This window comes from Panthera onca, chromosome B3 (genome assembly GCF_046562875.1).
Source record: "Panthera onca isolate mPanOnc1 chromosome B3, mPanOnc1 haplotype 2, whole genome shotgun sequence".
Classification (NCBI taxonomy): domain Eukaryota; kingdom Metazoa; phylum Chordata; class Mammalia; order Carnivora; family Felidae; genus Panthera; species Panthera onca.
Window position 1 is genome coordinate 116,344,884 of NC_138344.1, and position 23,121 is coordinate 116,368,004.

General features: G+C 44.8%; 1 protein-coding gene and 1 long non-coding RNA gene across 19 annotated transcripts in view; one reads left to right on the forward strand and one right to left on the reverse strand.

Moving 5' to 3' along the window:
• The window catches only part of SIPA1L1 (signal induced proliferation associated 1 like 1), a 364,598-nt gene extending 348,644 nt beyond the window's left edge, over nt 1–15,954 (forward strand). For 16 of the 18 annotated variants that reach the window (XM_078448063.2, XM_078448064.2, XM_078448062.2 and 13 more), the window contains 4 exons: nt 10,983–11,129; nt 12,460–12,574; nt 14,838–14,922; nt 15,563–15,954. In XM_078448063.2, the coding sequence (XP_078304189.2) occupies nt 10,983–11,129; nt 12,460–12,574; nt 14,838–14,922; nt 15,563–15,706 (491 nt within the window). In that variant the 3' untranslated portion in view covers nt 15,707–15,954. The remainder of the gene's footprint in view (nt 1–10,982; nt 11,130–12,459; nt 12,575–14,837; nt 14,923–15,562) is intronic. The other 2 variants (XM_078448067.2, XM_078448069.2) reach the window with 1 other exon arrangement.
• Nucleotides 14,157–16,309, reverse strand: LOC144616633 (uncharacterized). Its single transcript, XR_013556030.1, has 2 exons — nt 16,169–16,309; nt 14,157–14,617 (listed from the first exon to the last, which is right to left on the reverse strand). It is a non-coding gene; the product is annotated as an uncharacterized LOC144616633 (long non-coding RNA).
• Between the last annotated feature and the right edge of the window lie 6,812 nt (nt 16,310–23,121).

Consider the following 23,121-nt stretch of genomic DNA (forward strand, 5'->3'; position numbering starts at 1 on the left):
AGAGAGGGAGACACAGAATTGAAACAGGCTCCGGGCTCTGAGCTGTCAGCACAGGGGCCCGATGCGGGGCTCGAACTCACGGACCGCGAGATCGTGACCTGAGCCGAAGTCGGCGCTCAACCGACTGAGCCACCCAGGCGCCCCTACAATCAAGTTTTTAATCCATAATGAGTTAACTTTTTTATGTTGGTTTAAGATAGTGAGTGCTCTGGTTTCTTTTGCATGTGGCTGTCCAGTTTTCCCAGCACCATTTATTAAAGACCATCTTTTCCCTATTGGATATTCTTGGCCCCTTTGTCATAAACTAATTGACCATGTATGCATATGTTTATTTCTGGGCTCTCTGTTCCATTGATGTAGCTGTTTTTATGCCAATACCATACTCTTTTGATTTCTGTAGCTTTGTAGTGTAGTTTGAAATCAGGGATCGTGATGCCTCCTGCTTTGTTTTTTCCAAGATTGCTTTGGCTGTTCAGAGTCTTTTGTAATTACATACAATTTTGAGATTGCTCGTTCTCCTTCTGTGAAAAATGCCATTAAAATTTTGATAGGAATTGCACATTGACTCTGTAGATTGCTTTGGGTAGTATGGACATTTTAACAATATTATGAGCATGGAATACCTTCCGTTTATTTGTGTCTTCAGTTTCTTTCATCGATGTCTGATGGTTTAGAGTGTACAGGTCTTTTACCTCCTTGGTTAAAGTTATTCCTGGGTATTTCATTCCTTCTGATACGATTGTTTTCTTAATCGTTCTTTCTGATATATTGTTATTAGTATATAGAAATGCAACAGATTTTTGTGAATTGATTTGGTATCTTGCAACTTTACTGAATTCCTTTATTAATTCTTAAGAGTTTCTTGGCAGAGTCTTTCGGGTTCTCTAATATGATATGCCATCTGCAAATAGTAAATTTTACTTCATATTTGGAGGTCTTTTATTTCCTGTTTAATGCTCTGGCTAGGACTTCTAATACTTTATAGAATCAGAATGATAAGAGTGTGCATCCTTGTCTCATTCCTGACCTTAGAGGGAAAGCTTTCAGCTTTTCACCATTGAGTGCGATGTCAGCTATGGGCTTGTCATATATGGCCTTTATTATGTTAAAGTACATCCCCTCTATACCCATATTTTGAGAGTTTTTATTGTAAGTGGATGTTGATTTTTGTCAGATGCTTTTTCTGCACCTATTGAGATGATTATATGATTTTTATCCTTCATTTTGTCAATGTTTTATATCACATTGATTGATTTGTGGATGTTGAACCATCCTTAACATCCCTGAGATAAATCCCCCTAGAGCATAGTATATGGTCCTTTTAATGTATCACTGAATTCGGTCTGCTAATTTTGCATCCATGTTCATCAGAGACATTGACCTGTGATTTTTTTTCTTAGTGTCCCTGTCTAATTGTGGTATCTGGGTAATGCTAGCCTCTTAAAATGAATTTGGAAGTGTTCCTTTTTCTTCTTCTTCTTTTTTTGGAAGCGCTTTAGAAGGATTAATTCTTCTTTGAATGTTTGGTAGAATTCACCAATAAAGTACTCTGTTCCTGGGTTTTTGGTTTAATCAGTAGACATAAACCTCCCAACCATCTCTTTACTAGTATAATGGGTCTGTTTCTTCAGATTTTCTGTTTCTTCATGGTTCAGTCTTCATGCCTTCTTAGCATAGCAGGCAGCACTTAGTCTCATAATCTTCATGATTCAGTCTTGGTAGGTTGTGTGTTTATGGGGATTATGCATTTTGTCTTGGTTGTGCAATATGCTGGTGTACAATTGTTTGTAGTAGTCTCTTTAAGATCCTCTGTATTTCTCTGGTATCAGTTGTAATGTCTTTTCTTTCATTTCTGATTTTGAGTCTTCTCTTTTTTCTTGGTGAGTCTAGTTAAAGGTTTGTTAATTTTATATTTTGTTTCTTTGGGGTTTTTTTAGTTTCTATTTCATACATTTCAACTCTGATCTGCTACTGCCTTCCTTCTACTAACTTTGGGCCTAGTGCCTTCAGTTGTAAAGTCAGGTTGTTGATTTGAGATGTTTCCTGAGGCAGGCATTTGTCACTATGAACTTGCTTCTTAGAACTGCTTTTGCTGTATCCCATAAGCTTTGGTATGTTGTATTTCCTTCCATTTTCATTCTTTTGAAAGTATTTCTTGATATCTCTTGTGATGTCTTCTTTGACCACATTGGTTGTTTAGTACCATGTTATTTAGTCTCCATGTATTTGTGAATTTTCCTTTTTCTCATAATTGATTTCTAGTGTCATACCATTATAGTGGGAAACAATGTTTGATTTAATTTCAGTCACCTAAAGTTTATTAAGACCAGTGACCTAACATATGATCCATTCTGGAGAATGTTCTGTGTGTGATCGAAAAGAGGTACATTCTTCTGCTTTTGTATGGAGTGTTCTATATAGAGCTGTTAAGTCCATCTGGCCTAGTGTGTCATTTAAGGCTGATATTTCCTAATTGACTTTGTCTAGATGATCTATCCATTCATGAAAGTGGGTTAGCAAATATCCCCTATTATTATTGAATTGCTGTTTCTCATTTTAGGTCTGTTTATATTTGTTTCATATATTTAGGTACTCCTATGTTAGGTGCATAAATATATACAAATGTTATATCCTCTTATTGGATTGGCCCCTTTATCCTTATGTGTCTTTGTTTTAAAGTCTTTTTTGTCTGATAGCAGGATAACTACACCAGCTTTCTTTTGGTTTCCATTTGCGTGGAATATCTGCTGTCATTCCTTAACTTTCAGTCTGTGTGAGTCCTTATTTCTGAAGTAAGAAGTATATAGACGTATACAGAAGTATATAGAGGGGTTGTGGGTTTTTTTTATACAGTCACCCTGTGTCTTCTAATTGGAAAATATGGTCCATTTACATTTAAAGTAATTATTGATAGCTAATACACTTTTTACTGTTTTGTAGTTCCTCTGTGTTCCTCTCTTCAGCTCTCTTCCTTTGTGGTTTAATGACTTTCTGTAGTGGTGTGCTACAATTCTTTTCCCTTTATATTTTGCGTATCTATCGTAGGTTTTTGCTTTGTGGTTACCATGAGGTTTTCATATAACAACTTATAACACTTTACTTTTGGTTCATAACAACTTACGTTTAAAAGTATTCTAAAGTTCTACATTTTTCAACCCCCCCCCAACAATTTATGTTTTTGGTGTCACAGTTTACACCTTTTTTATCTTGTTTATCCCTTAACTAGTTACAGTTGACCCTTAAGCAACAAGGGGGTATGAGGTGTCAACCCCCTGTATAGTAAAAAACCTGTGTATAACTGTTCACTTCCCCAAAATATAACTATTAATAGCCTACTGTTGACTGGATACCTTACCAATAACATAGTCATTTGCAAATATTTTGTGTGTATGGTATACTGTATTCTTACAATAAAACTAAAGAAAATACTGAAAATTATAAGAGAAGGTACATTTACAGTACTGTACTGTAAGTCCACCTTTTCAGCTTACATGATTAATCATTGGTCAGTACCTACACCAACTTTGTCTCATATGATACAAAACACTGTAGATGTCACACGTATTATTAACACTGGACATCAAAAGTGAAAAGGAATGCATATTTATTTACAAGGATAATATTTCTGCACTGATGATGAAGCAGCAGCAATATGATTGCTCTATGGTAGCCTAGTGGAATTGATACGATAGCCTAGCATATACACTAATGAATTGCTATAAAAGTTTTATGGCATAAAGTATTAGTCATATGTATAGCACAGTTTTAGAAACATGGTTACGTTAAAAAAAAAAAAAACAAAACACTTAACCTCCAATAGACTGATACGCAGTTTTTTCCCAATTACGTGAGAGGAATACTTTATGGTAATGTAATTCTTTGAAAGCAAAATACAAAACAGGAAGAAAACTAAAACGTTATTACTTTTATATTAAATATCACTCACCTTATGCCTATGTAAGGACAAGCTGTTCACTCCCATACAAGACTGGCACATTGCATGATGACTATTTCAACCATGACGATGATGACACACAGGTACCTCCTACAGTTCTTGCTGTACAGTTACTAGATTTTCACATGAAAACACTTACATACACAATAGGTAAGTTTATTAGTTGTATGGCCTGATGATTACTTACTATTCATGAAGCGGAAGTGGATCGTAAAGGTCTTCACCCCATCTTCACACTGAGTAGGCCGAGGAGAGGGAGAAAGACGAGGGGTTAGCCATGCCGTCTCAGGGCCGGCAGAGGTGGCAACAGAAGTGGGACAGGCAGACACGTCCCGTGTAACTCTATGGAAATACACTGTAATTTCTGACTTTTTTGCTTTTTCATTTCTCTGAATATGTTTCTATACAATAATGACCCTCCACCAGCTTTCCTTCCAGTGTCCACGTCATAGGTTCTTGTTGTAAAAGAAGTCAAAAGCAGTTCTGCATAACCCGAACTCTTCTGTGACAATTTGTTTTCTGGCACTGCTTCTTCTACATCTCATTCCTCATCATCTGGCACTGGTTTGGAAATACTCCTCTCGTCAAGTCATCTTCTGTTAATTCCTCTGGTGTGGTGTCTGTTAGCTCTTGGCTTTCCCCAAGATCTACATGTTGAAACCCTTCACCTCCTGCCTTTTTTTCCCATGTCCATAGGCTCCTTCATGATTTCCTTGGTCGGTTCTGTCATCAATCCCATGAAGTCCTGCACAACATCTGGACCGTTTTCTTGAGCAGGAGTTTATTATTTTGGGCTTGGTGGTTTTCACAGCTTCCTCTCTAATGACGATTTCATGAATTTCCTGGTGTTTTCTCTATCACGGTTCTCTTCCATAGTGTTGACAGTCCTTTTCATAGAGTACTGTGTAATCAGTCTTAAAGGTTCTTATGACTCCACGATCTGGAGGCTGAATTAGAGATGTCGTGTTTGGGGGCAAGTAAACCAACCCTTTGGTATTGAACTCGTGGGGTTCTGGGTGGCCAGGGCCATTGTCCAATATCAAAGAACTTTGAAAGGCAGTTCCTTAATGGCAAGGTACTTCCTGACTTCATGGACAAAGCATCAATGGAACCAGTCCAGAAAAACGGTCCTCATTGTCCAGGCCTTCTGGTACAACCAGACGACTGGAAGCTGGTATTACTTCCTTTCAGGGCTCAGAGGTGAGTGAGTTTATAGATAAGGGCAGTCCTGATCCTAACCTGAACTGCACTTGCACAAAATAGTAGAGTTAGCCTATCCCTTCCTGCTGCATACTTGTCTTCATATGGAGTAAATAATAAGTGTCTCTTATAGCATTTTACGCCAGAATAGAGCATTTTGTCTGCATTAAATCCCATTCAGGCAGATATCCTTTCTCCTCAGTGATTTTCTAAATGGCCTCTGGGAACTTGTCTGCTGCATCTTGGTTGGTGGAACTGCTCCTCTGGTTATCTTGAGCATTTGTAAAACCAAGCCTCTTTCTAAAATTATCAAACCATCCTTTGCTGGCATTAAATTCTACAGCTTCAAATCTTTCACCTTCCTTTTGCTTTGCATTGTCACGTGATGACTTTGTGTTTTTCGTGAATCCTATTAGTGTCTGCAGGCATGCCTTTCTTATCAGCAGTCCTGCACCCACATAAGAGCTGCATTTTGAATATGAGATAAAAAGATATTTCACAAAAAGTACGAGGCTTTCGTGCTTACTGGCACAGCTGCAGCATCGGCTTCATGAATCTCCTCTTCTTTTTTCACAGTGGTCCTTAGGCAAGATTCATTTAGCTCAAAATGGCAGGCGGCTACAGGAGCAGACCTCAATCTATGATACATATCAAGCAATTAAACTTTTTTTGTGTAATTTCGTGTCTTTCTGCTTTGGGGGAAAACTTTGAGCATCGCTAGTAGCACTTCGAATGGGTCCCATGGTGTTATTCAGGGTTCATGGTATTGCACTAAACACAATGAAAAGTATATGAGAACAGAGATCACTTTTTACTGTGATACCCAGTTTACCGGTGAGAAGAACTGCTCATGCGGAGGTGATTAGCCTCACTTGCATTTTGAGTGGATATACGTTCCACACCAGGCCTCCCTGCGATAGCAACAGGAAGTAGCTACAAAATCACTGCAGTAGGATGCAGTATGTACTCTAGTTAATTTTGTGCAATTATGATTTAATACCACATCTTTGTTCATATTTCTCTTATCTGTGAGTGGTGCCATGTACTGTATGAAGTTTTAATGAATTTTAACTTTTATAATAGACATATATATTTTATGCATTCATGACATCCTTACTTTTTTTGATATTTCTAAGCTACGTGGTTTGTCTGCAAGTTTTTCAAACGGTTGCAAATCTCAAAAAATTTTTCCAAAATATTTATAGAAAAAAGTCCACATAGAACCATGTGGTTCAAACCTGTGTTGTTGAAGGGCCAACAGTAAAATAGTTACTTCTATTTTGTTTTTTAACCTTCATACTAGGCTTATAAGTAATTATTTTACTAATATGTTTAGTATGTTTTCCTATATGTTTACCTTTTCCAGTAAGATTTATACTTGAATGTTTTCTTGTACTAATTAGCACTCTTTTTTTTTCAGCTTAAAGAAGTCCCTTAAATGTTTCTTGTAAGGCCAGTCTAGTTGTGTTGAACTTAGTTTTTGTTTGTCGGGAAAGCTCTTTATCCCATCTTCAATTCTGAAGGACAACTTAGATGGGTAGAAGATTCTTGGTTGGCATTTTTTCCTTTCAGCATTTTGAGTACATCATGCCACTCCCTTCTGGCCTGGAAAAGCTTCTGCTGAAGTCTTAACGGGGATTCACTTGTACATAACAAGTTGTTTTCCTCTTGCTGCTTTTAAGATACTCTCCTTGTCTAATTTTGGAGATTTTAATTGTAATGTGTCTTGGTGTGGGTCCCTTTACGTTCATCTTATCTGGAACTCTCTGATCTTCCTGGATCTGGATGGATGTTTCCTTCTCCAGGTTAGGGTAGTTTCAGCCCCTTTCTCTCTCTTCTCCTCCTTGGATCCCTATAATGCAAATGTTGGTCTGTGTGATGTTGCCCTATAGGTCCCTTAAGCTATTTTCACTCTTTTTCATTCTTTTTCCTTTTTGCTGCTCTGATTGGGTGAGTTCCATTGCCTTGTCTTCGAATCCACTGATCCTTTCTTCTGCTTCATCTAATCTGCTGTTGAACCTCTTTAGTATAATTTTCAGTTCAATTATTGTATCCTGAAGCTCTGTGACTTCTATTTAATATTTTCTTGTATTTTCTTTTTGTTGAAGTTATCACTGTGTGCATCTATTCTTCTCCCAAGTTCAGTGAGCATCTTTATGACTGTTACCTTGAACTCTTTGTCAGGCAGGTTACTTAGGTCCATTTCATTAAGGACTTTTCCTATGATTTTATCATGTTCTTTTGTTTGTTACATATTCCTGTTTCCTCCTTTGTCTGGACTCCTTGTGTTGGTCTATGTATTAGATAAGACAGCTGCCTCTCCCAGTCTTAAAGGAGTGGCCTCATGTGGGAGATGAACCTTGCTGTTCAACCCTGCCCTAGCTCTTTCTTGTCTCTCAAACCTTTGTGATTGTCCAAAGGGCCTATTTTATTTTTAATGGATCTCAGTAGTTGGGGGTGTCCCCAAAGGGAAGGATCTCAGCAGCTAGACTTAGACTGATTGTAAACCAGACACTCTGGCAGCAAGTATGCAAATCTAAACTGTCCTGTGGGACTACAAGTGTAAGCCCCACTGGCCGCCAGAGCCAGGCGATTTCATAGTGTCACCTTGGATGGCCAGTCATAAAAATCAGCACACTAGATGAGTGTATAAGTTAATTTCTGAGAACGGCAGGCCGGAGGAAAGCAGAGGGCAAGCACAAAGATCGCATCCACTGGCCTCCGTGCCCTGTGAGCACCTCTGTGGGCCCCTAGCTGTGTGCCAAACCTGAAGCCTGCCCCTAGGCCAAAGCTCCAGAACAAGCAAATAAGCCTCTGTCACAGGAAGACTAGCAGTTGTTTTGGTCTGCTCTCTGTGCAGTGCCCTGCTGGTGGTAGCCTGTCAAGAACTGTCCCTCCAATTGTTTAAATCCCATAGGACCCAGGAACACAGCCCTCCCCCCCATCCCCCACCCTTGCAGCCACCAGAGCCAGGTGAGCAAGGGGCATCCCCTGGGCGGCAGCCATAAAAACTGAGACTCCAGATGCATCTAAAAACCTCCTCCTGGCATGCTTGGTAAGATTTCCAGACCTTACCCAAGACCTGCTGAAGTTCAATTTTAATACACAGGTATAGTTTGGGCATTATATTTTTACCAAACTTCCCAGCCTGCTTACTATGATTGGGCAGGTTTGGCTAACATTAAATTATTTTTTAGAGACTTGTATCCACTGGCTCCCTCCAGCTACCATATGAACCCAGACTTCCCATCTTTCCTTGATTGTGAGGGTATTGCCTGTGGTGTCCACCAGTCATTGTCAGTTCATTCATTTGGTGAGCAGGCAAGTACTAGCTTAGGGAAAGGCATAGTATTGATGCCAGGCACCTCCATGTTCTTGCCTTTGGTTCATAAATACCTTGTTTGCTCTGTGACCTAACTAGATCCCAATTTTATTGAAGGCCATATTCTGGGACTATGGGTTTAAATTTGTTCTTTTCCTTTCTCCTCTCTCTATCCACCTATATTCCAGGGTTCTGCACCCACCCTCCCCACTGTGACCCAGCCCAGCAGATGCCTATTATAGAACCTCTGGTCCTGCTTGTTTATTATGCCTGTCTGCCCTTATTTCACATTCTGCCTCCATTTGTACTCACCTTTCTCTTCCTTTCTTTGCTACTTCTTTGGAGCAGTGTTTTCTTTGACCCTCCTGCTTGCCTCGTTTGCTTTCTCCCTGCTCCCCTCTACAGTCCCCTTCTCGCCAATGGCAGACAGCACTCAGGGATCATGCCAGCTTCTCTCAGATTCCAGTTGCTTCCTCTCCCCTATCTGGCTTCTCTTTTCTCCACGAGGTCACCCTCCCATGAACCAGTTGACACACAAAATGACCACTTTTTACCATCTAGACTCTAGAAGAAAAAAAAAAAAAACCTCCTGGTGGTGACCAGATAGGCCCTACCCTTTTCTCCCCTTGTGCCTCCGCATTGGGGTTCCTCTTCCCTGAATTCCGTTGCTCCTGTGACAAACCCTTTGTGAAGGCGTGTCTGCGTGGGTCGTCTCAAAGGAGACCCTGTCTTCTAGAGGCTTACATTCTAAGCGACCTGGAAATCACACCCACAGTCATTGTCCAGCCAAGGAAGCCATGCCTTCTCACTTTCCTGAAAGTCAGCCAGCAGCCCAATGTGCCCCCCTGTCCTAAATGGAGCAAGCCTTGTTGGGCTGATCCCTCAGCCCTTGTTTCAGTGACTGTCACTGAAATGTGTTTGGGCAACGCGGAAGCAGCAACTTCTTTTTCACATACGGAAATTTGGGCACCAGAGAGAAAAGGGCAGAGGGGTTGTGAGTGACACGCAAAATTGTTCCACCCACTTACCCTTGGTGGGAGCAGGTTTAAACAGAGCAAAGCGTTTAATATCTGGCAGTATTTGTTGATTTCCATTTACTCATAATTTTGCTAATTTTAAGCACATTAATAACTGGCAGCTGCAGTTCAGAGCAGTTCTTTATGTAATTTGAAAGGGAAAACAGGCACTAAATATACTCTGGTTTACCAGGCTATCATAATTGGTGAAACTTTTTAACTCCTTGTAAACAGGTATTTCTGGAGCCACTTAGTGATTTCAGCTGAGCTTTTAGCTCACGTTGGCATGGATTTTAGTGTTGCAGTCACACTGTGCCCTGTTGAGAGCATTTACACGTCATGAGCCCAGCAGCCCGCCCCCTCTGTTCTCCGCCCTATGAACTTGAGCACCAGCAGCCTGCTGGTGGCGCACTCTCCGCCCCAGGCCAGGCAGAGGTCTGTCCTTATGATGGCTTCCTATCTGTATTTTTATTTTTTTATTTTTTTTTTTTTATTTTTTTTTTTCAATGTTTTTTATTTATTTTTGGGACAGAGAGAGACAGAGCATGAATGGGGGAGGGGCAGAGAGAGAGGGAGACACAGAATCGGAAACAGGCTCCAGGCTCCGAGCCATCAGCCCAGAGCCTGACGCGGGGCTCGAACTCACGGACCGCGAGATCGTGACCTGGCTGAAGTCGGACGCTTAACCGACTGCGCCACCCAGGCGCCCCTCTATCTGTATTTTTAAAATGGTCCCCTCAGAGGCAGCTCAGGCTGTGGGACTGCTGTGATCCCAAACCAGTCCCAAGAGTAGCTCCTTGTGCCCTTGGGAAGAGGAAGAAGGCCAGCACCAATCCTAACATCCCCTTCTTGTAGGAACTCCCATCTGGATAATCGAGCACCCTCACATCATCTGATTCGGTGCTCACGCCGCCCTGCAGACACATCCCCAGGGTACAGGGCCAGCGGGGTCTGGGGAGAAGTCTGTCTCTCCTGCCCCAGGGGTGCAGGGGGTCCACAGGCAGGTGGGTCAGAGTCCGGGTCCCAGTCCAGTGAGAACGACCCTACTATCCCCTGGAACAGATACCAACAAGCTTCCTGGTCTGGCTTCAAACCCCAGTTGTCTGTCAAACCACACCTCAGCATCCTAGCCTGAATCCTTGACTGAAAAAAAGCAAGACACTGGAGCCACCCTGGGCCCCACTGTAGACAGACAGCTTCCCACAAAAGCAGACATGTTGCCTGGGTGCAAAACTAACTTTTCTGTGTCTCATGCTACTAAAAATGAGATAGAGGGAGGTTATCGAAAAATGAGTTAAGACTGGAAGAAGCCAGTTCCTAGTTCACATCCGCTTTAGGACAGCCCCTCGTGGCCTGCTGGATTAGAAACAGATTCCAGACAACAACTGAGGTAGAAATCTGCTGTGGTAACAGGAACTGGGTAAGACCCTGAGCGGTTCTCCTGTGGCCATGAGAAGTATCTAATCTGTCTTCTACTCTCTTCCTGTAGGAGAGTTCTCAGCCTCGGACAGCTCCCTCACTGACGTCCAGGAGACTCGAAGGCCACCCATGCCCGACCCTGGCCTGATGCCCCTGCCCGATGCTGCTGCGGATTTGGATTGGTCCAACCTGGTGGACGCTGCGAAGGCCTATGAGGGTGAGTCTGCTGCAGACCAAACAGGACAGCACAGGACCGGCAGGGCCATGCTGGGGTTTGGGCGGTGCGAGGCTCCGGTCCGTCCCTGTCCACCCGGTTTCCTCCAACACCCCGACAGCACATGGACTTGACCGGCACAGCCAGAAACAGTTGAACCCACAGTTACTGGGTACTCGGTAGGGGCACACGTTGCGTGATTTAAACAGGTGGAGCCTGCCCTCTCCTCCACAGAGGAGTTCACAGCATTGTGCCTCACCTGCCAATGCGTGGGGAGGGCAGGGTGTGGGGGGAATCCCAGCTGTCACTTGACTGAAGAGATCACACGTCCGAGAGAGTCTTTTACCACATCATAAAGACATCATTGCAAAGTGCGTGGTTGGATCTGTTAGGATGCTTGGTCCACTTGGCCGGCCCCAGTCTCGACAAATGTCAGGGACACTCCCTTTGTGCTCCTTGTTCACCTCTCCGGACTCTGGTAGCACATTTCCCGTGACTAAATGTAATGCTGTGCATGTGGACAAAAATTGTCAAATACCTGTTTTGAATAGACTGACTTCACTCTATGTTCATCAACGTAAACTCTCTGGAAATACTCTTTAAAAAACGGTGATAGCAGATGAATGGTTTGGGGCTTGTCTTGCTCTTACTTGAAGAATTGAATGTAGCTATTCAGTCAAGCTAGAGTTTTCAGGAGAAATGGATTAGGCCACAGAATTCAGAAGTCCGGCCACCATGGCGGAGTCCACAGGGCATCCGTCCCCATGTTAGCTGATGGTACTTCCCCAGTACTGCCTTGATTTTAACTTTCGATTTGTTGGTCACTCTTTTCTCTAAGATGGAGGCAGTTTTGAGTTTTTAACGAGAGGTTTTTCAAACTTTGATTTCGTCTTCTTGGCTCGTTTTTGGTTTGGTATATTTTGGAATACGTATGGTTGGACTTTGGCTGAAGCCAACGGAGATAGCCAGCTATCTTGTGGAAAACATTTCTAGAAGTGCATTTTATATCCTCACCTGGTGGAAAGCCTCGGTCTGGAAATTTGGCACAATGCCCATTTCCAGGGAAACATTTCATAGAATGCTACTGTGATGAGTAATGAAAGGAGGACTACAAATCGATTCACAAGTATTTTTCAAAGAGAACTGACAACGCTACTGTCCTCTTACTGCTTCATCAGTAATTTTTTCCTACACGGGTCAGGAGCTAGGTTTCGGAGGCCTCCGCGCACACTGTTCAGATCTGACCCTCGGTGTAGGCCAGCTGTTGACGTTTGAGAGATAGGACCCAGCATGTGGCTCCAACATCCTGAATGGCTTCTTCTCTCCCTTCCAGTCCAGAGAGCCTCCTTCTTTGCTGCTGCTGATGAAAACCACCGCCCCTTGAGTGCCGCGTCCAACAGTGACCAGCTGGAGGAGCAGGCGCTGGCCCAGATGAAGTCTTACAGCAGGTCGGTCACCCAGTGGTGAGGCCACCGCCCTGCACCGTGTGTCGCCTCCTCTAGTGACAGCAAGTGTGGGGAAGAGGAGACGGAGGCCACGTGGATTAGCTGCTCAAAGCCCAGCAGCCCAGGGCCAGGCTCGTCACATTTTAGAACGCTTTGTAACTAAGTACTGTAAACACGATTAAACTGTTCTTGGTGACTTAGAATCATGAATAGTCATCATTATTTGACATTGTGATACACGTATGCCCTCGGGGCTTATCAGGTAAGGTAAGAAAAATCACTTGCCTTGTAGCCTTGAGCCTGGTTTTGGAATCTGTCCCTCTGCTCTCAGTTGGTCGTGCTTGGGAACATGGCGCTATCTTTGCAGGTCCCAGGGGGCAGCTTCAGAGCTACATTAGGTCTGGGTCACCAGGGTGGGTAAGAGAGATCAGATACAGAATGAAAGGCAAGCAATGACTGAGGCCTTGAGGGTTTTCTTAAGAGTTAGGAGCTGGGATTTTGACTTCGGTTTTAACTGTGTAGAGGCAGACTTCCATTTTCCCTCTGTTTCAAGCGGTGAGGATGTTGGATATATAGGTGTCATATTATGGATATTAAAGCAGCCCATGGGCTGCCATGGTACACGCATTAGGTGCTCCTTGACAGAGAATAATTTCATCAATTTGAAATCTCCCTTTAAAACCTTTTGAGGGCACTTAAGAATCCAGGTATCTCTAAAACTTGGTCAGAAACAGACAATAGGAAAAGTGAGGTCGGGATAGGTTATCCAGACAGCCTGTGGGACCTGTTCCTGAAGACTCCTCGGAGCAAGGAAATGCCCTTCAGAAGACAGAAGAGGAGGAATGTGTTGTTGGTCAGAAGTATAATGGAGGCCGCGTTCACTCCTATCATGGAGGGGTCTCTGGTGGGAGAGCGGCAGTTAGCTTGGCCGTTGAGAACTTTAAGGAAAAAACCCACCGAGGGTGGGGCCTCCTCCAACAGGGAGAAGTCTGAGTGAGCAAGTCCATCTTCCTAAGGATTATTGAGCCAACTAGTTCTTAAATCTTTGTGGAATCATAAGATGAGGGTGATGGTTGGCACTTTTCTTTTTGTTCAGTGAACAAGTAAATGAAGTTAAATGTGTTCTTAAAACTCAAGGCGTACACAGACACAGAATTCACTTTGCAAACCTTCGCAAGTCAAGATAGGCTGCTAAGGGTCTGAGTTGGTCGTCCCCCATCTTAAAAGTTTGCAGATTCTTATTGTTTCATTTGTTGCGTTGTGAGTTTTGCCTTTTGGGCTTGTAGATCTAGAATTAGGTCTAGAATTAGCCGAAGACATCAACACAGTTCGAGACTGCCTTTTCTTGATTCCAAAACTTCGGTCTGTCTGTACCTTCCCTTTTGATCTCTGCGAAGTGGTAGCAGAGTGGGTATAATCCCAGCGGAAGGCTCTAGATTCTTGGTCGTGTGACTCTGAGGTGGCGTATCTGGCTGGAACTCACGGGAACTTTCCACAGCTTGAATTCAGGTAGACAGGAGTTGGACGAAGAGCAGTTGACAAGGGTCTTCAGCCCTTGCCCGGCTGTCTCATCCTCTAGCACCAGTTTGGTGCCCCACTGGCCTGGCATTGCTATAGCACTTAGGTAAATTGGGAGAAAGAAAATTGCAGGCCTTGTTTGCTCATCACAATAGCCAAGGAGACATTAAGGTTGGACTGACAAGCTTTTGAAACCTGTGGTCTTATTTTTTAACTATTTTAAGATATTTAGTTAGACAAGCTTTCAAGACAAGAGCACGATACCTTAGCTGCAGCCGGATGAGTAACCACAGACCGTTTTACGGGGAACCAGAGACCTAGCTATCCTGGTTGCCCCGAGGCAGAGCTGACATCAGCCCCTCTGCACCCAGAGGAGCGGCTCTCCTCTCCTCAAAGCCGCTGGAGGGAGCAGGGAGCACCGTACTGCTTGACGGCTGTGTCTGCCAGAAAGTGCCTCTCCTGCTGCCAGAGACCGTTCTCACTTTCTGTCCCGTATTCTTGTATTCTCTTGTCATGAAGTGACAGCGTCTGTAACAAAGGAAGCTATTGATTGGCTGCATTCACCCTTGTGTTACCTCTTGTTAAGATTACCATTTTCCTTTTTAAAGTGAAAACGCACATTGGGTCACCGTACTAATTTGACATTAAAAAAAAAAAAAAAAATACAGCGGCCTCACTAAAAAAAGGGCCAAACAAACCCAGCCACAGAGGTTTCTCCTGACACCCGTCTTTTGTCTCTTGCCCCCAGCAGTAAGGATTCCTCTCCCACTCTGGCGTCCAAAGTGGACCAGCTGGAAGGGATGCTGAAGATGCTCCGGGAAGACTTGAAGAAGGTAAACACATTCTCAGAGTGCCTGGTCCGTGCAAACTGTGCTTGAACAAACGCCCTTCTTGAGTAGTGTCCGTGGACTGACCACGTGGACCCTCTGTCCCTGTTCCCTCGGGACACGTGTTCCGCGGGCCATCTGAAGCCCGGTTCCCATTGACTCACACTGCGCAAGAAGGGCCTTCGTTGTCACACGTGCAGAACAATTGTGAAAGCCCCGGAACCCCTGCCAGCCCCACCGAGCCCTCTCTCGGCCTCCCCACTCCTCGTCTCAGGGGTCAGTAGCCCAGACCCACACGTCTTCATTGTTAATCCGGGCTTTCACACCAGGAAGAATTGTTTTGTTGTTGCTCGAGTGGCTTTCACTGTGTTAAGCCAACAGCCACCAAAACAATAGTCCAAAAGTTAAGACGGTCCTTCTTGAAGATGCTCAAGGACCCATGAATGTGTTGGCTTTCCGAAACCAACCGTGGGGAGTCTCCAGAAGACCTGTCCCCCGGTTTGAGCGAGTCTAGTACCAGGCCACGTTCACACGTTGTTAGCAGATGTTTAGGATAAAGAACAGAAGTGGGTGAAGGGTACAGACAGATCCCTGGCCACCCCTCCCAGCCCTTCTCTTCTCTCCTCTCCTCTCCCCTCCCTTCCAGGAAAAAGAAGACAAAGCCCACCTCCAGGCGGAGGTCCAGCACCTGCGGGAGGACAACCTGAGGCTGCAGGAGGAGTCCCAGAACGCCTCAGACAAGCTCAAGAAGTTCACCGAATGGGTCTTCAACACCATAGACATGAGCTAGGGCAGGCTGAGGGGACAGGAGCGGGGGGCACGGGGGTGCTCTCCGGTGAGGTTTGGCAGTCCCTAGCCGTGACACTGAAAGCATTCTCTGCCTCCCCACCCCTCCTCCCCGGCCTCCTACTCCGGCCCCTCTCGGGGAGCGCACAACACGATTGCAGATCAACAATCATTATCTGCCTTTTGTAGAAAAGAAAAACGAAAAAGTAAATAAAAATTTTAAAAAGTAAAATAAAAGTTTAACTGCTAAAATGTGAATGTCTTTATTTTTTTGCACAATATCTTTATCTGTTATGTATTTAAAAAAAAGAAAACAAAGTGGGCCTAGGCTGTCCTGGCCCATCTGCCTCTATTTCCATTAGCTCTATTTCAGGTAACCCAAGCTTTCCCTCCTTATCCTGACAAATGTCATTGCTCCTAATAAAGTTTTTAAAAGTTGTTTGTTTAGGGAGGGGGATTTCCTTACCTCTGTTCCTAAAATGTCCGGGGAGGAAGGTGCTTTAAGAAAACGCCTGCCTCCCTTGAATGGCCTGTGCATGAGCTAGTGCCCTTGTCCCTATCTTAGCCGCTGTGGGCAGGTCAGGGTTACCGCCAGGTGCACCAGAGACCCGGCTAGGCTCGTGCCTCGGGCCACGCCCCCTTCCTGTCCCGCATTGTGACGTAACTCCTCCCCTGCTTCCTTTCCCCAGGCAGATGGGCCCAGGTGTGTGCTTCTCGGAGCTGGACCCCTGTTTGGTGTGACCGAGTCCCACCAGGTTGGAGTCCACCTCTCCACGGCTTCCTGGCTCCAAATGTTCATTGGGTTCAGAATTCCTCCAGACTAAAAACTCGTTTGCATTTTGGTCAAAAGTACAGTTTTTGTTCGAGGTGTTTAAAGATGAAAATGTGGCAAAATTGGGCTCTTTGGCGCCCTCAAAACGACCATATTAATTAATTAATTAATCCTCTCCAAAGCCAGATTTCAGTGTTTATAACTAGGGAAAGTGAATGTTAAAATGTTTCCTGCTTGCTTGTTAGGAGCAACGACTGTGATAACAGAATGGGCTTTGAAACCTGCATGTCCCAGTGTGCGATTTAAGCACGGCATTTGCTGAATCCCTTTGTGGCCGAAGGATTCCGCTACAGAAATGACTTGATATGCTCTTTGTCCTGTCTAGCGCTCTAGCCACTCTGGGGCCTCTGGTCATTGTGCCAAGGCTCCCAGTCCTGCAGACAGACACGCTGGGCCCACCAGTGTTGAGGAACCCAGGGAGCCCCCGGTGGCCTTGTTCCCTGCCTTCATAAAATGTCACTCAGCTGACACCCGTGTCCCTTCAGTGGCAACTCTGATCTAGGGAAAGTTCTGCAACGTAGTGTCCTCTGTGTGGAAGCTCCCTGCCCCAAGTGATCTCAGCTCCTTCCTCCAACCCTGACAGGAATGGGATGGGTTTTCTCTCTTCTCCCCCCACCCCCTCCACCAGACTTTTATGCTACAGTTTCATTCATGATTGTGATTTTTTTCAAGGGATTTTTTTTTTTTCCTGGTGACATTTCCATCACAGAAAATAGGAAGATTTCGGAGTGCTTTGTAAAGATCTCAATTGTCTGTCTCTTTCTCTCTTTGACTTGTATGAAGGAGATTGTTACATTGCCTGATAATCTCTTTGTAAATGAGAAATACTGCTAACATCCAAGCATTCTGAAGTCTTGCTTATCCTGAGTTTTTATTTTGTCTTTCATTTGTTTGGGAACTTGGGGCAAGCTATTTATTAGAGTTTTGCAACAGAGTTCTTGTTTGAAGCCTTTAAAGACTACTTGTAAAATTCAAACAATAAAATTCATTTTAAATGCTCTTTTAAAACGCTTTGGTATTATTGCTTGAGGTTTTCGCATTTCAAAGACCACCCAGTAACCCGTTGACCCTCCTTACAACCAGTGTTTTCATCAGGCTCCGTTAACACTAAAGGATGATTCTTCCAAGTTTCTGCCCCTCTTAGAATGTTAATAACCTTTTTTATTCTCTGTTCACATGTCGTTAGAGAATTCCTGATTTGGCTTCTCTGCTTATAATTTAATATTTGCAGAGCACTTTCTAATTAGTTCCTTCTTCATTATCCACGTGTGGGTTTTCCATGACAACACTGTCATTCCCCTAGACCAGCACATGTTTGGACGGCCTCGACCACACCACCCAAATCTGTGTTAGATGTTGTGTGCTCCGGGAATACAAATGCCTGTTAATATCAGGCTGTACAAAATATAATTAGGAAAGTTAATCTGCTGAAAAAATCATAATGCATTCCAAAGCCAAATGGAACCAAATTTTTAAAATCTACCACATCACTGTTCCTCTCCAGTGGTGCAGCTAATTGAGAACTGAGAGAGTTCCTTCCTTTTATTTGGTTCAACAATTCTACAATTTCTAGAATTACAAGACAGGGTAAGACTGGATGCCCCCAGACACTCTGATTCGCAAGCTAAAAGGGTCTGTTTAGACCATGATTCTTACCTGATGGGAAGGGCTTGGACGTGGGTTGAGAGTCCCCGGGAGAAGGTGCCATTAGCCCGCGTTGAGGGAGGGTCTTGGTGCATGAGCTGACTGGCGGGGCCATTTGGTTGTGCTTCCTGTCTGCTGCCTGTGATCAACAGATGGGGTGGGGTTGGATTACTAACTCCTCAGATGGGGATACAACCGATAGTCCAAGGGCAAAGGAAATCGACGCAGTGCGCTTCAGCCATCTGTCTCTAGTTAAATGCAGAACGAGAACTGGAACCGTAGTCTCGCCGTAGATTCCTGTCAGCAGCTTTGTGGTGCCACTTCCCCAGCGTGACCAAAGTTGACGTGAAAAGTACCAGATGGCATACCTGGGCCAGAAACCCATGACCAGTGAAGACCTAGGCGCTGTTCACCACGAACTCTGCTACTCTAAAAGAATGATCCCACGGGCATGTTGGATACCTCTCTCTGTGTGAATTACGCCACTAACGACCTATCCGTAAGGAATTGTCACACGCTGACAAACATTTGACTTCGACTGGGACGCGAGTCCCATCCGCTACACCACAGCTGTGTCTGTAGGTAAGTTAACCTCATCTCTGAGTCTGGGTTCCTCATCTGGCAAAATAGTAACCGTGTGATGTAGTTTGAAGGATTAAATGGAACCACCTGTTAAATAAAGCCATTGACCGGCAAATTTGAAGACACAACCTGTCTTCCATCTCCAGTATGTTAAGGCTCTGATGTTGTTTTTCTGGGAGAGTATCCTGAGGTGTTAATAGCAGGGTGGGATGGAAGAACCAGGATGAGCTTCCCCCACTCAGTTTCCTATCAGGTGCTTTCAACCCTTTGCCGTGTCTCTTAGAACAGCGATTCTCGAATTTGAGCTTCTATCAGAATCACCTGGAGGTTTTTGTTAAAACACAGGTCACAGGGCAGCATCCCCAGGATCCGTGAGTTAGCAGGTCTGGGGTGGGTACTCAGTGGTGTATTTTCTCCAAGTTCCCGGGTGATGATTTAAAAGCAGGCCTTTCAAAGAATAGGGGTAACAGGTGGACATCCGTATCCATTAATAGTTAAAAGAAACAGATGCTACAGTGTAAGGCTCTTATGCCATATACCTGAGTGTTCTTTTGACATGTTAGCCAACCACAGAGCACTTTGCAGGGGAAACAGGCTTAAACTACAGCTAAAGAGAGTTTAAAGACCATTTTTTAAATTAAAACTTAGTAAGTTGCATGAATCGTTCTGCCATTTGACTTTTAAATCCCTGTGTTAACTGGATGGTACAGGAGTGCCCTTAAGCCCATTAAGGCAATGAAACTAGTTACCAGGTCAGCAAGGAGTGAACTTGGTCACCTTGGGGCGACTGGCGATTCGGATGGCAGTGCTACCTAGGAGAGCAAGGCAGGGGAGAGCCAGGGAAGGGTACTGGGTCAGGCCCACAGTGTGTGGCCACACGGGAATACAAAACCTGGGAGATCTGGTTCCAGCTGGGAGTGCTGGCTTCCAAAGTCAGCTCGCTGACTTCCAAATTCAGCCCCACCTGCTTACCCCGATCTCCAAGAACCTACCCAACCTCAAAGTTCTCAAGAGAGTTTTCGACTGCCCTCATACCTGCCCCACCTATTAAGAAACCTTTACCTAAATCCTCGCGCCGCAGACCAGCCCATTTCCTCCAGTTCTGCCCGGAAAGAGGGGGGGAAGGATTGCTTAGGCTCCATACCCTTTAGATAAGCTGTAGCTCGGAGACTCGAAGAGCCTGGCAGTCCTTCCAGAGATGATCATTGCAACCTTGCTTGTACTGGCTCCTGCGCTGACCCTTCATCGTGCTCCTTCCCACAGATGTCCTGCCTCTCCCTGGGTTTCCCTCCGCACCTGGCCAGACTTGCCCTCCGGGCCCTCCAGCCTTGCAAATGCAGCATTTCCTCCTGTCTTGCCTTCATGCGCCCCCGAGAGCTTTCACCTTCCCTTCCCTTCTACGCCTTCCCTTTCACCTTCCCTTCCCTTCTCCCTAACACCCCTTTGGCCAAGCCTGCCTTCAGTCCTGTGAGTGTGCAGAGCTCACATTTCCTTCCATTGCTGAACTCTAAATGAGCACATCTCGCTATGCTCCCTTACCCCTCCTTTGCCAGGCACAGCCCCGCCTTTAAACAAATGCAGCTCGTTTCATCCTTCTCTTTGGACCTCTTGTGACCCATTGTCAACCTGAATGATCTCCCAAACAAAAGAACCTAAAGCTTTGGGTACCTTACTCTGCACCTTTAGACAAATGCTTTCCTTAAGGCATCTCGTCATATGTTCCGGGGATGCATCTATGATTCCTTTTCCTTAACCAAAGCGCTGTGTTATTTTAAATGAGCCTGTCTCCCTACGCGGTTTTTTTGGGTTATACATTTGTTAGCACACCCCCAGATCTCTAATGAGGCCACCCAACCACACCTCTCCTATGCATTTCTGTAATTCAGCCTGTAAGAAAAGCATCACAAAAGGGGATCCGCCGATAAAATCCAGGCTTCTTTGCAAAAGTGTAGATGGTTTGGGAGGGTGTGGGCTCTCCAGGTCAACACAGACACCTCCATCCCCTACAGCCTTCCACACTCCCAGCTCGCTGTCCACATTTATGTAACTGGCCCGGTAGATAGGCATTTAAGTTGCAGTCTTCTGGATCCTATTGCCAAACCCAAGAGAGCCATATCCTTCACCAGCCCCAGCCCCCATCATACACACACACTCCTATCACACCCCACCCTCACCTTCCTGGGAGCAAAGACTCTTAGAAAAGACACTTAAGAAAGGAGTTCTATTCAAGTTCCAATAGCAAACTAGGAGTGACTAACACAGGTGCCCGGAGGTGGCCTTTCAGTCACCTATCTTAGTGGGGAGGTAGGACAGAGTTGTAACTTGACCTAGTAATTATTCTAAAGAGCTTAAGGGTATTTGAAAAGAGTTACTTTTTGTAGGCTGCTTAAATGTTGTTCTGCAATCTGAAAACAATGAATATGCTCAGCAGACTTTGGTTTTAGTTGGTACAAAGATAAACTCGCCCAACATAGGTACCTTTCAAATCAGTGTGGCTATGCCTATTACAACATGCTCTGTAAATGCAGTCTAGCGAGGACGTCATTTACAGGCACTGGGGATAGACAATTCTACCTCCAAAAAGAAAAGATCTGGTGCAGGGTAGAAGGGGTAGGGGGTACGGAGTTACTGACCACCATTTTTAAGTATCTGACATGTCATTGTATGAAGGAGAAACCACCAACCAGCCTTGATGTCTGGAGTTCTAGAGGCAAAATGGAACCAGTGGATGCCTGTTGTAGGAAACAGATTTTGTCTCTGAGATAGCGGATCAATGGTGACTGGGTGGCTTCCTGGGCTGGAAGCCAAGAATTAGGAGAGTAGGAACCACTTTGTGAAGATGCCATCCCTTCAGCTTTTCTAGTGGACTCTTGCTTTCTTTAAATAAACTTGGAGTCATGAGCCACAGACTCGGGATGGAAGGAGACCATCCTCTCAAGATAGGCAGTTCTGCCTCCCAGCCCTGACGGGGTTGAATCTCCTTTTCGTTGTCCAGCCACCTGAGCATGAGCACATCCGGTGAGGGGGAACTCACTACTTCCTGGGGCAACACACTGTACCTGTGTCCCTTTTCAGTCACTCCAGTTATTTAGGGAAAATCCATTTCCCTTTAATTTTTGTAACTACTCCCAGTCCCCACCATTTCAAATTACACAAACATGAATTTCTCTCCCCCGGTAGTAACCACCAGTATTTTGGAAAACATCAAGTGTTCTCAATGTTATTTATTCCCTTGGGACAAAAACTCCCTACTCTCTCAACTTTTCCTCCTGCGTCATGGACTCCAGCCCCTTTCCCACAATAATATAATCACACGTAACATGAATTAAGGACACAAATGCTCCGTGTGCATTAGCCCATTGAGTACTCACAACGGCCCTGTGAGGCAGGGCTAGGATTGTCCCTATTCTACCAAACAAGACTGAGGCCTAGAGAGGTCAAATCATTTATTACACTAGAATAGCTGGTGAGTGGTAGAACCGAGATTCAGAGCCACACTTCGGATTCCAGAGCCAGTATTCATTTAATCTGTATTTTCTCAGTCCTGGCCCAGAGGACTCCTCTGGGGCCTATGCTTGGTCGCATAGATCCTTGCTGAAGGGACCTAGCCAGTGAGCATCATGGTCACCAGGTCGTAAATGGGGTGGGACTGGGGGCCATCGAAGACAAGTAAAAGTGTATCTAAAGGCCAGAAGATTAGAGGAAACTATCTCTTTGGGGGGCCCTTAACAGAGAGGGGACTCGGAAGTACTTCAACATCTCTCATACAAAATAGATGTTCTCCCTGCAAATTTCAACTCTAGAAGACATCTCTGTCCAATCCTGGGCCAAAGCTAGAAGTAAAAGAATCTTTGAGAAGCCTGAGTCAATGGTTCCTAGACATCAGCACCACCTGGAGAAGTTGTTGGATTCCTATTCTGTGGCTATGGGCTGAGAGTTTGGTATTCATAGGTCTGGGGTGGAGCCGTGAAATCTTCATTTTAAAAAAGTGTTTTTTTAATGTTTATTTTTGAGAGAGAGAGAGAGAGAGAGAGAGAGAGAGAGACAAAGCGCAAGTTGGGGGTGGGGGCAGAGAGAGGGAGACCGAATCCAAAGCAGGCTCCAGGTTCTGAGCTGTCAGCACAGAGCCCCATGCGGGGCCCAAACTCACGAACCGCGAGATCATGACCGGAGCCGAAGTCAGACGCTCAACCGACTGAACCACCCAGGTGCCCCAGAATCTTCATTTTAATAAGCATACCAAGTGGTTACACATGGATGATTCCTGAATCAGCTTCTTTGAGAAACTCCACCCTAAGCTTTCTCCCCCCAGCCCCCCCTTTTTTTTTCCACCCTAAGCTTTCAATAGTCCCTGGCCAGCT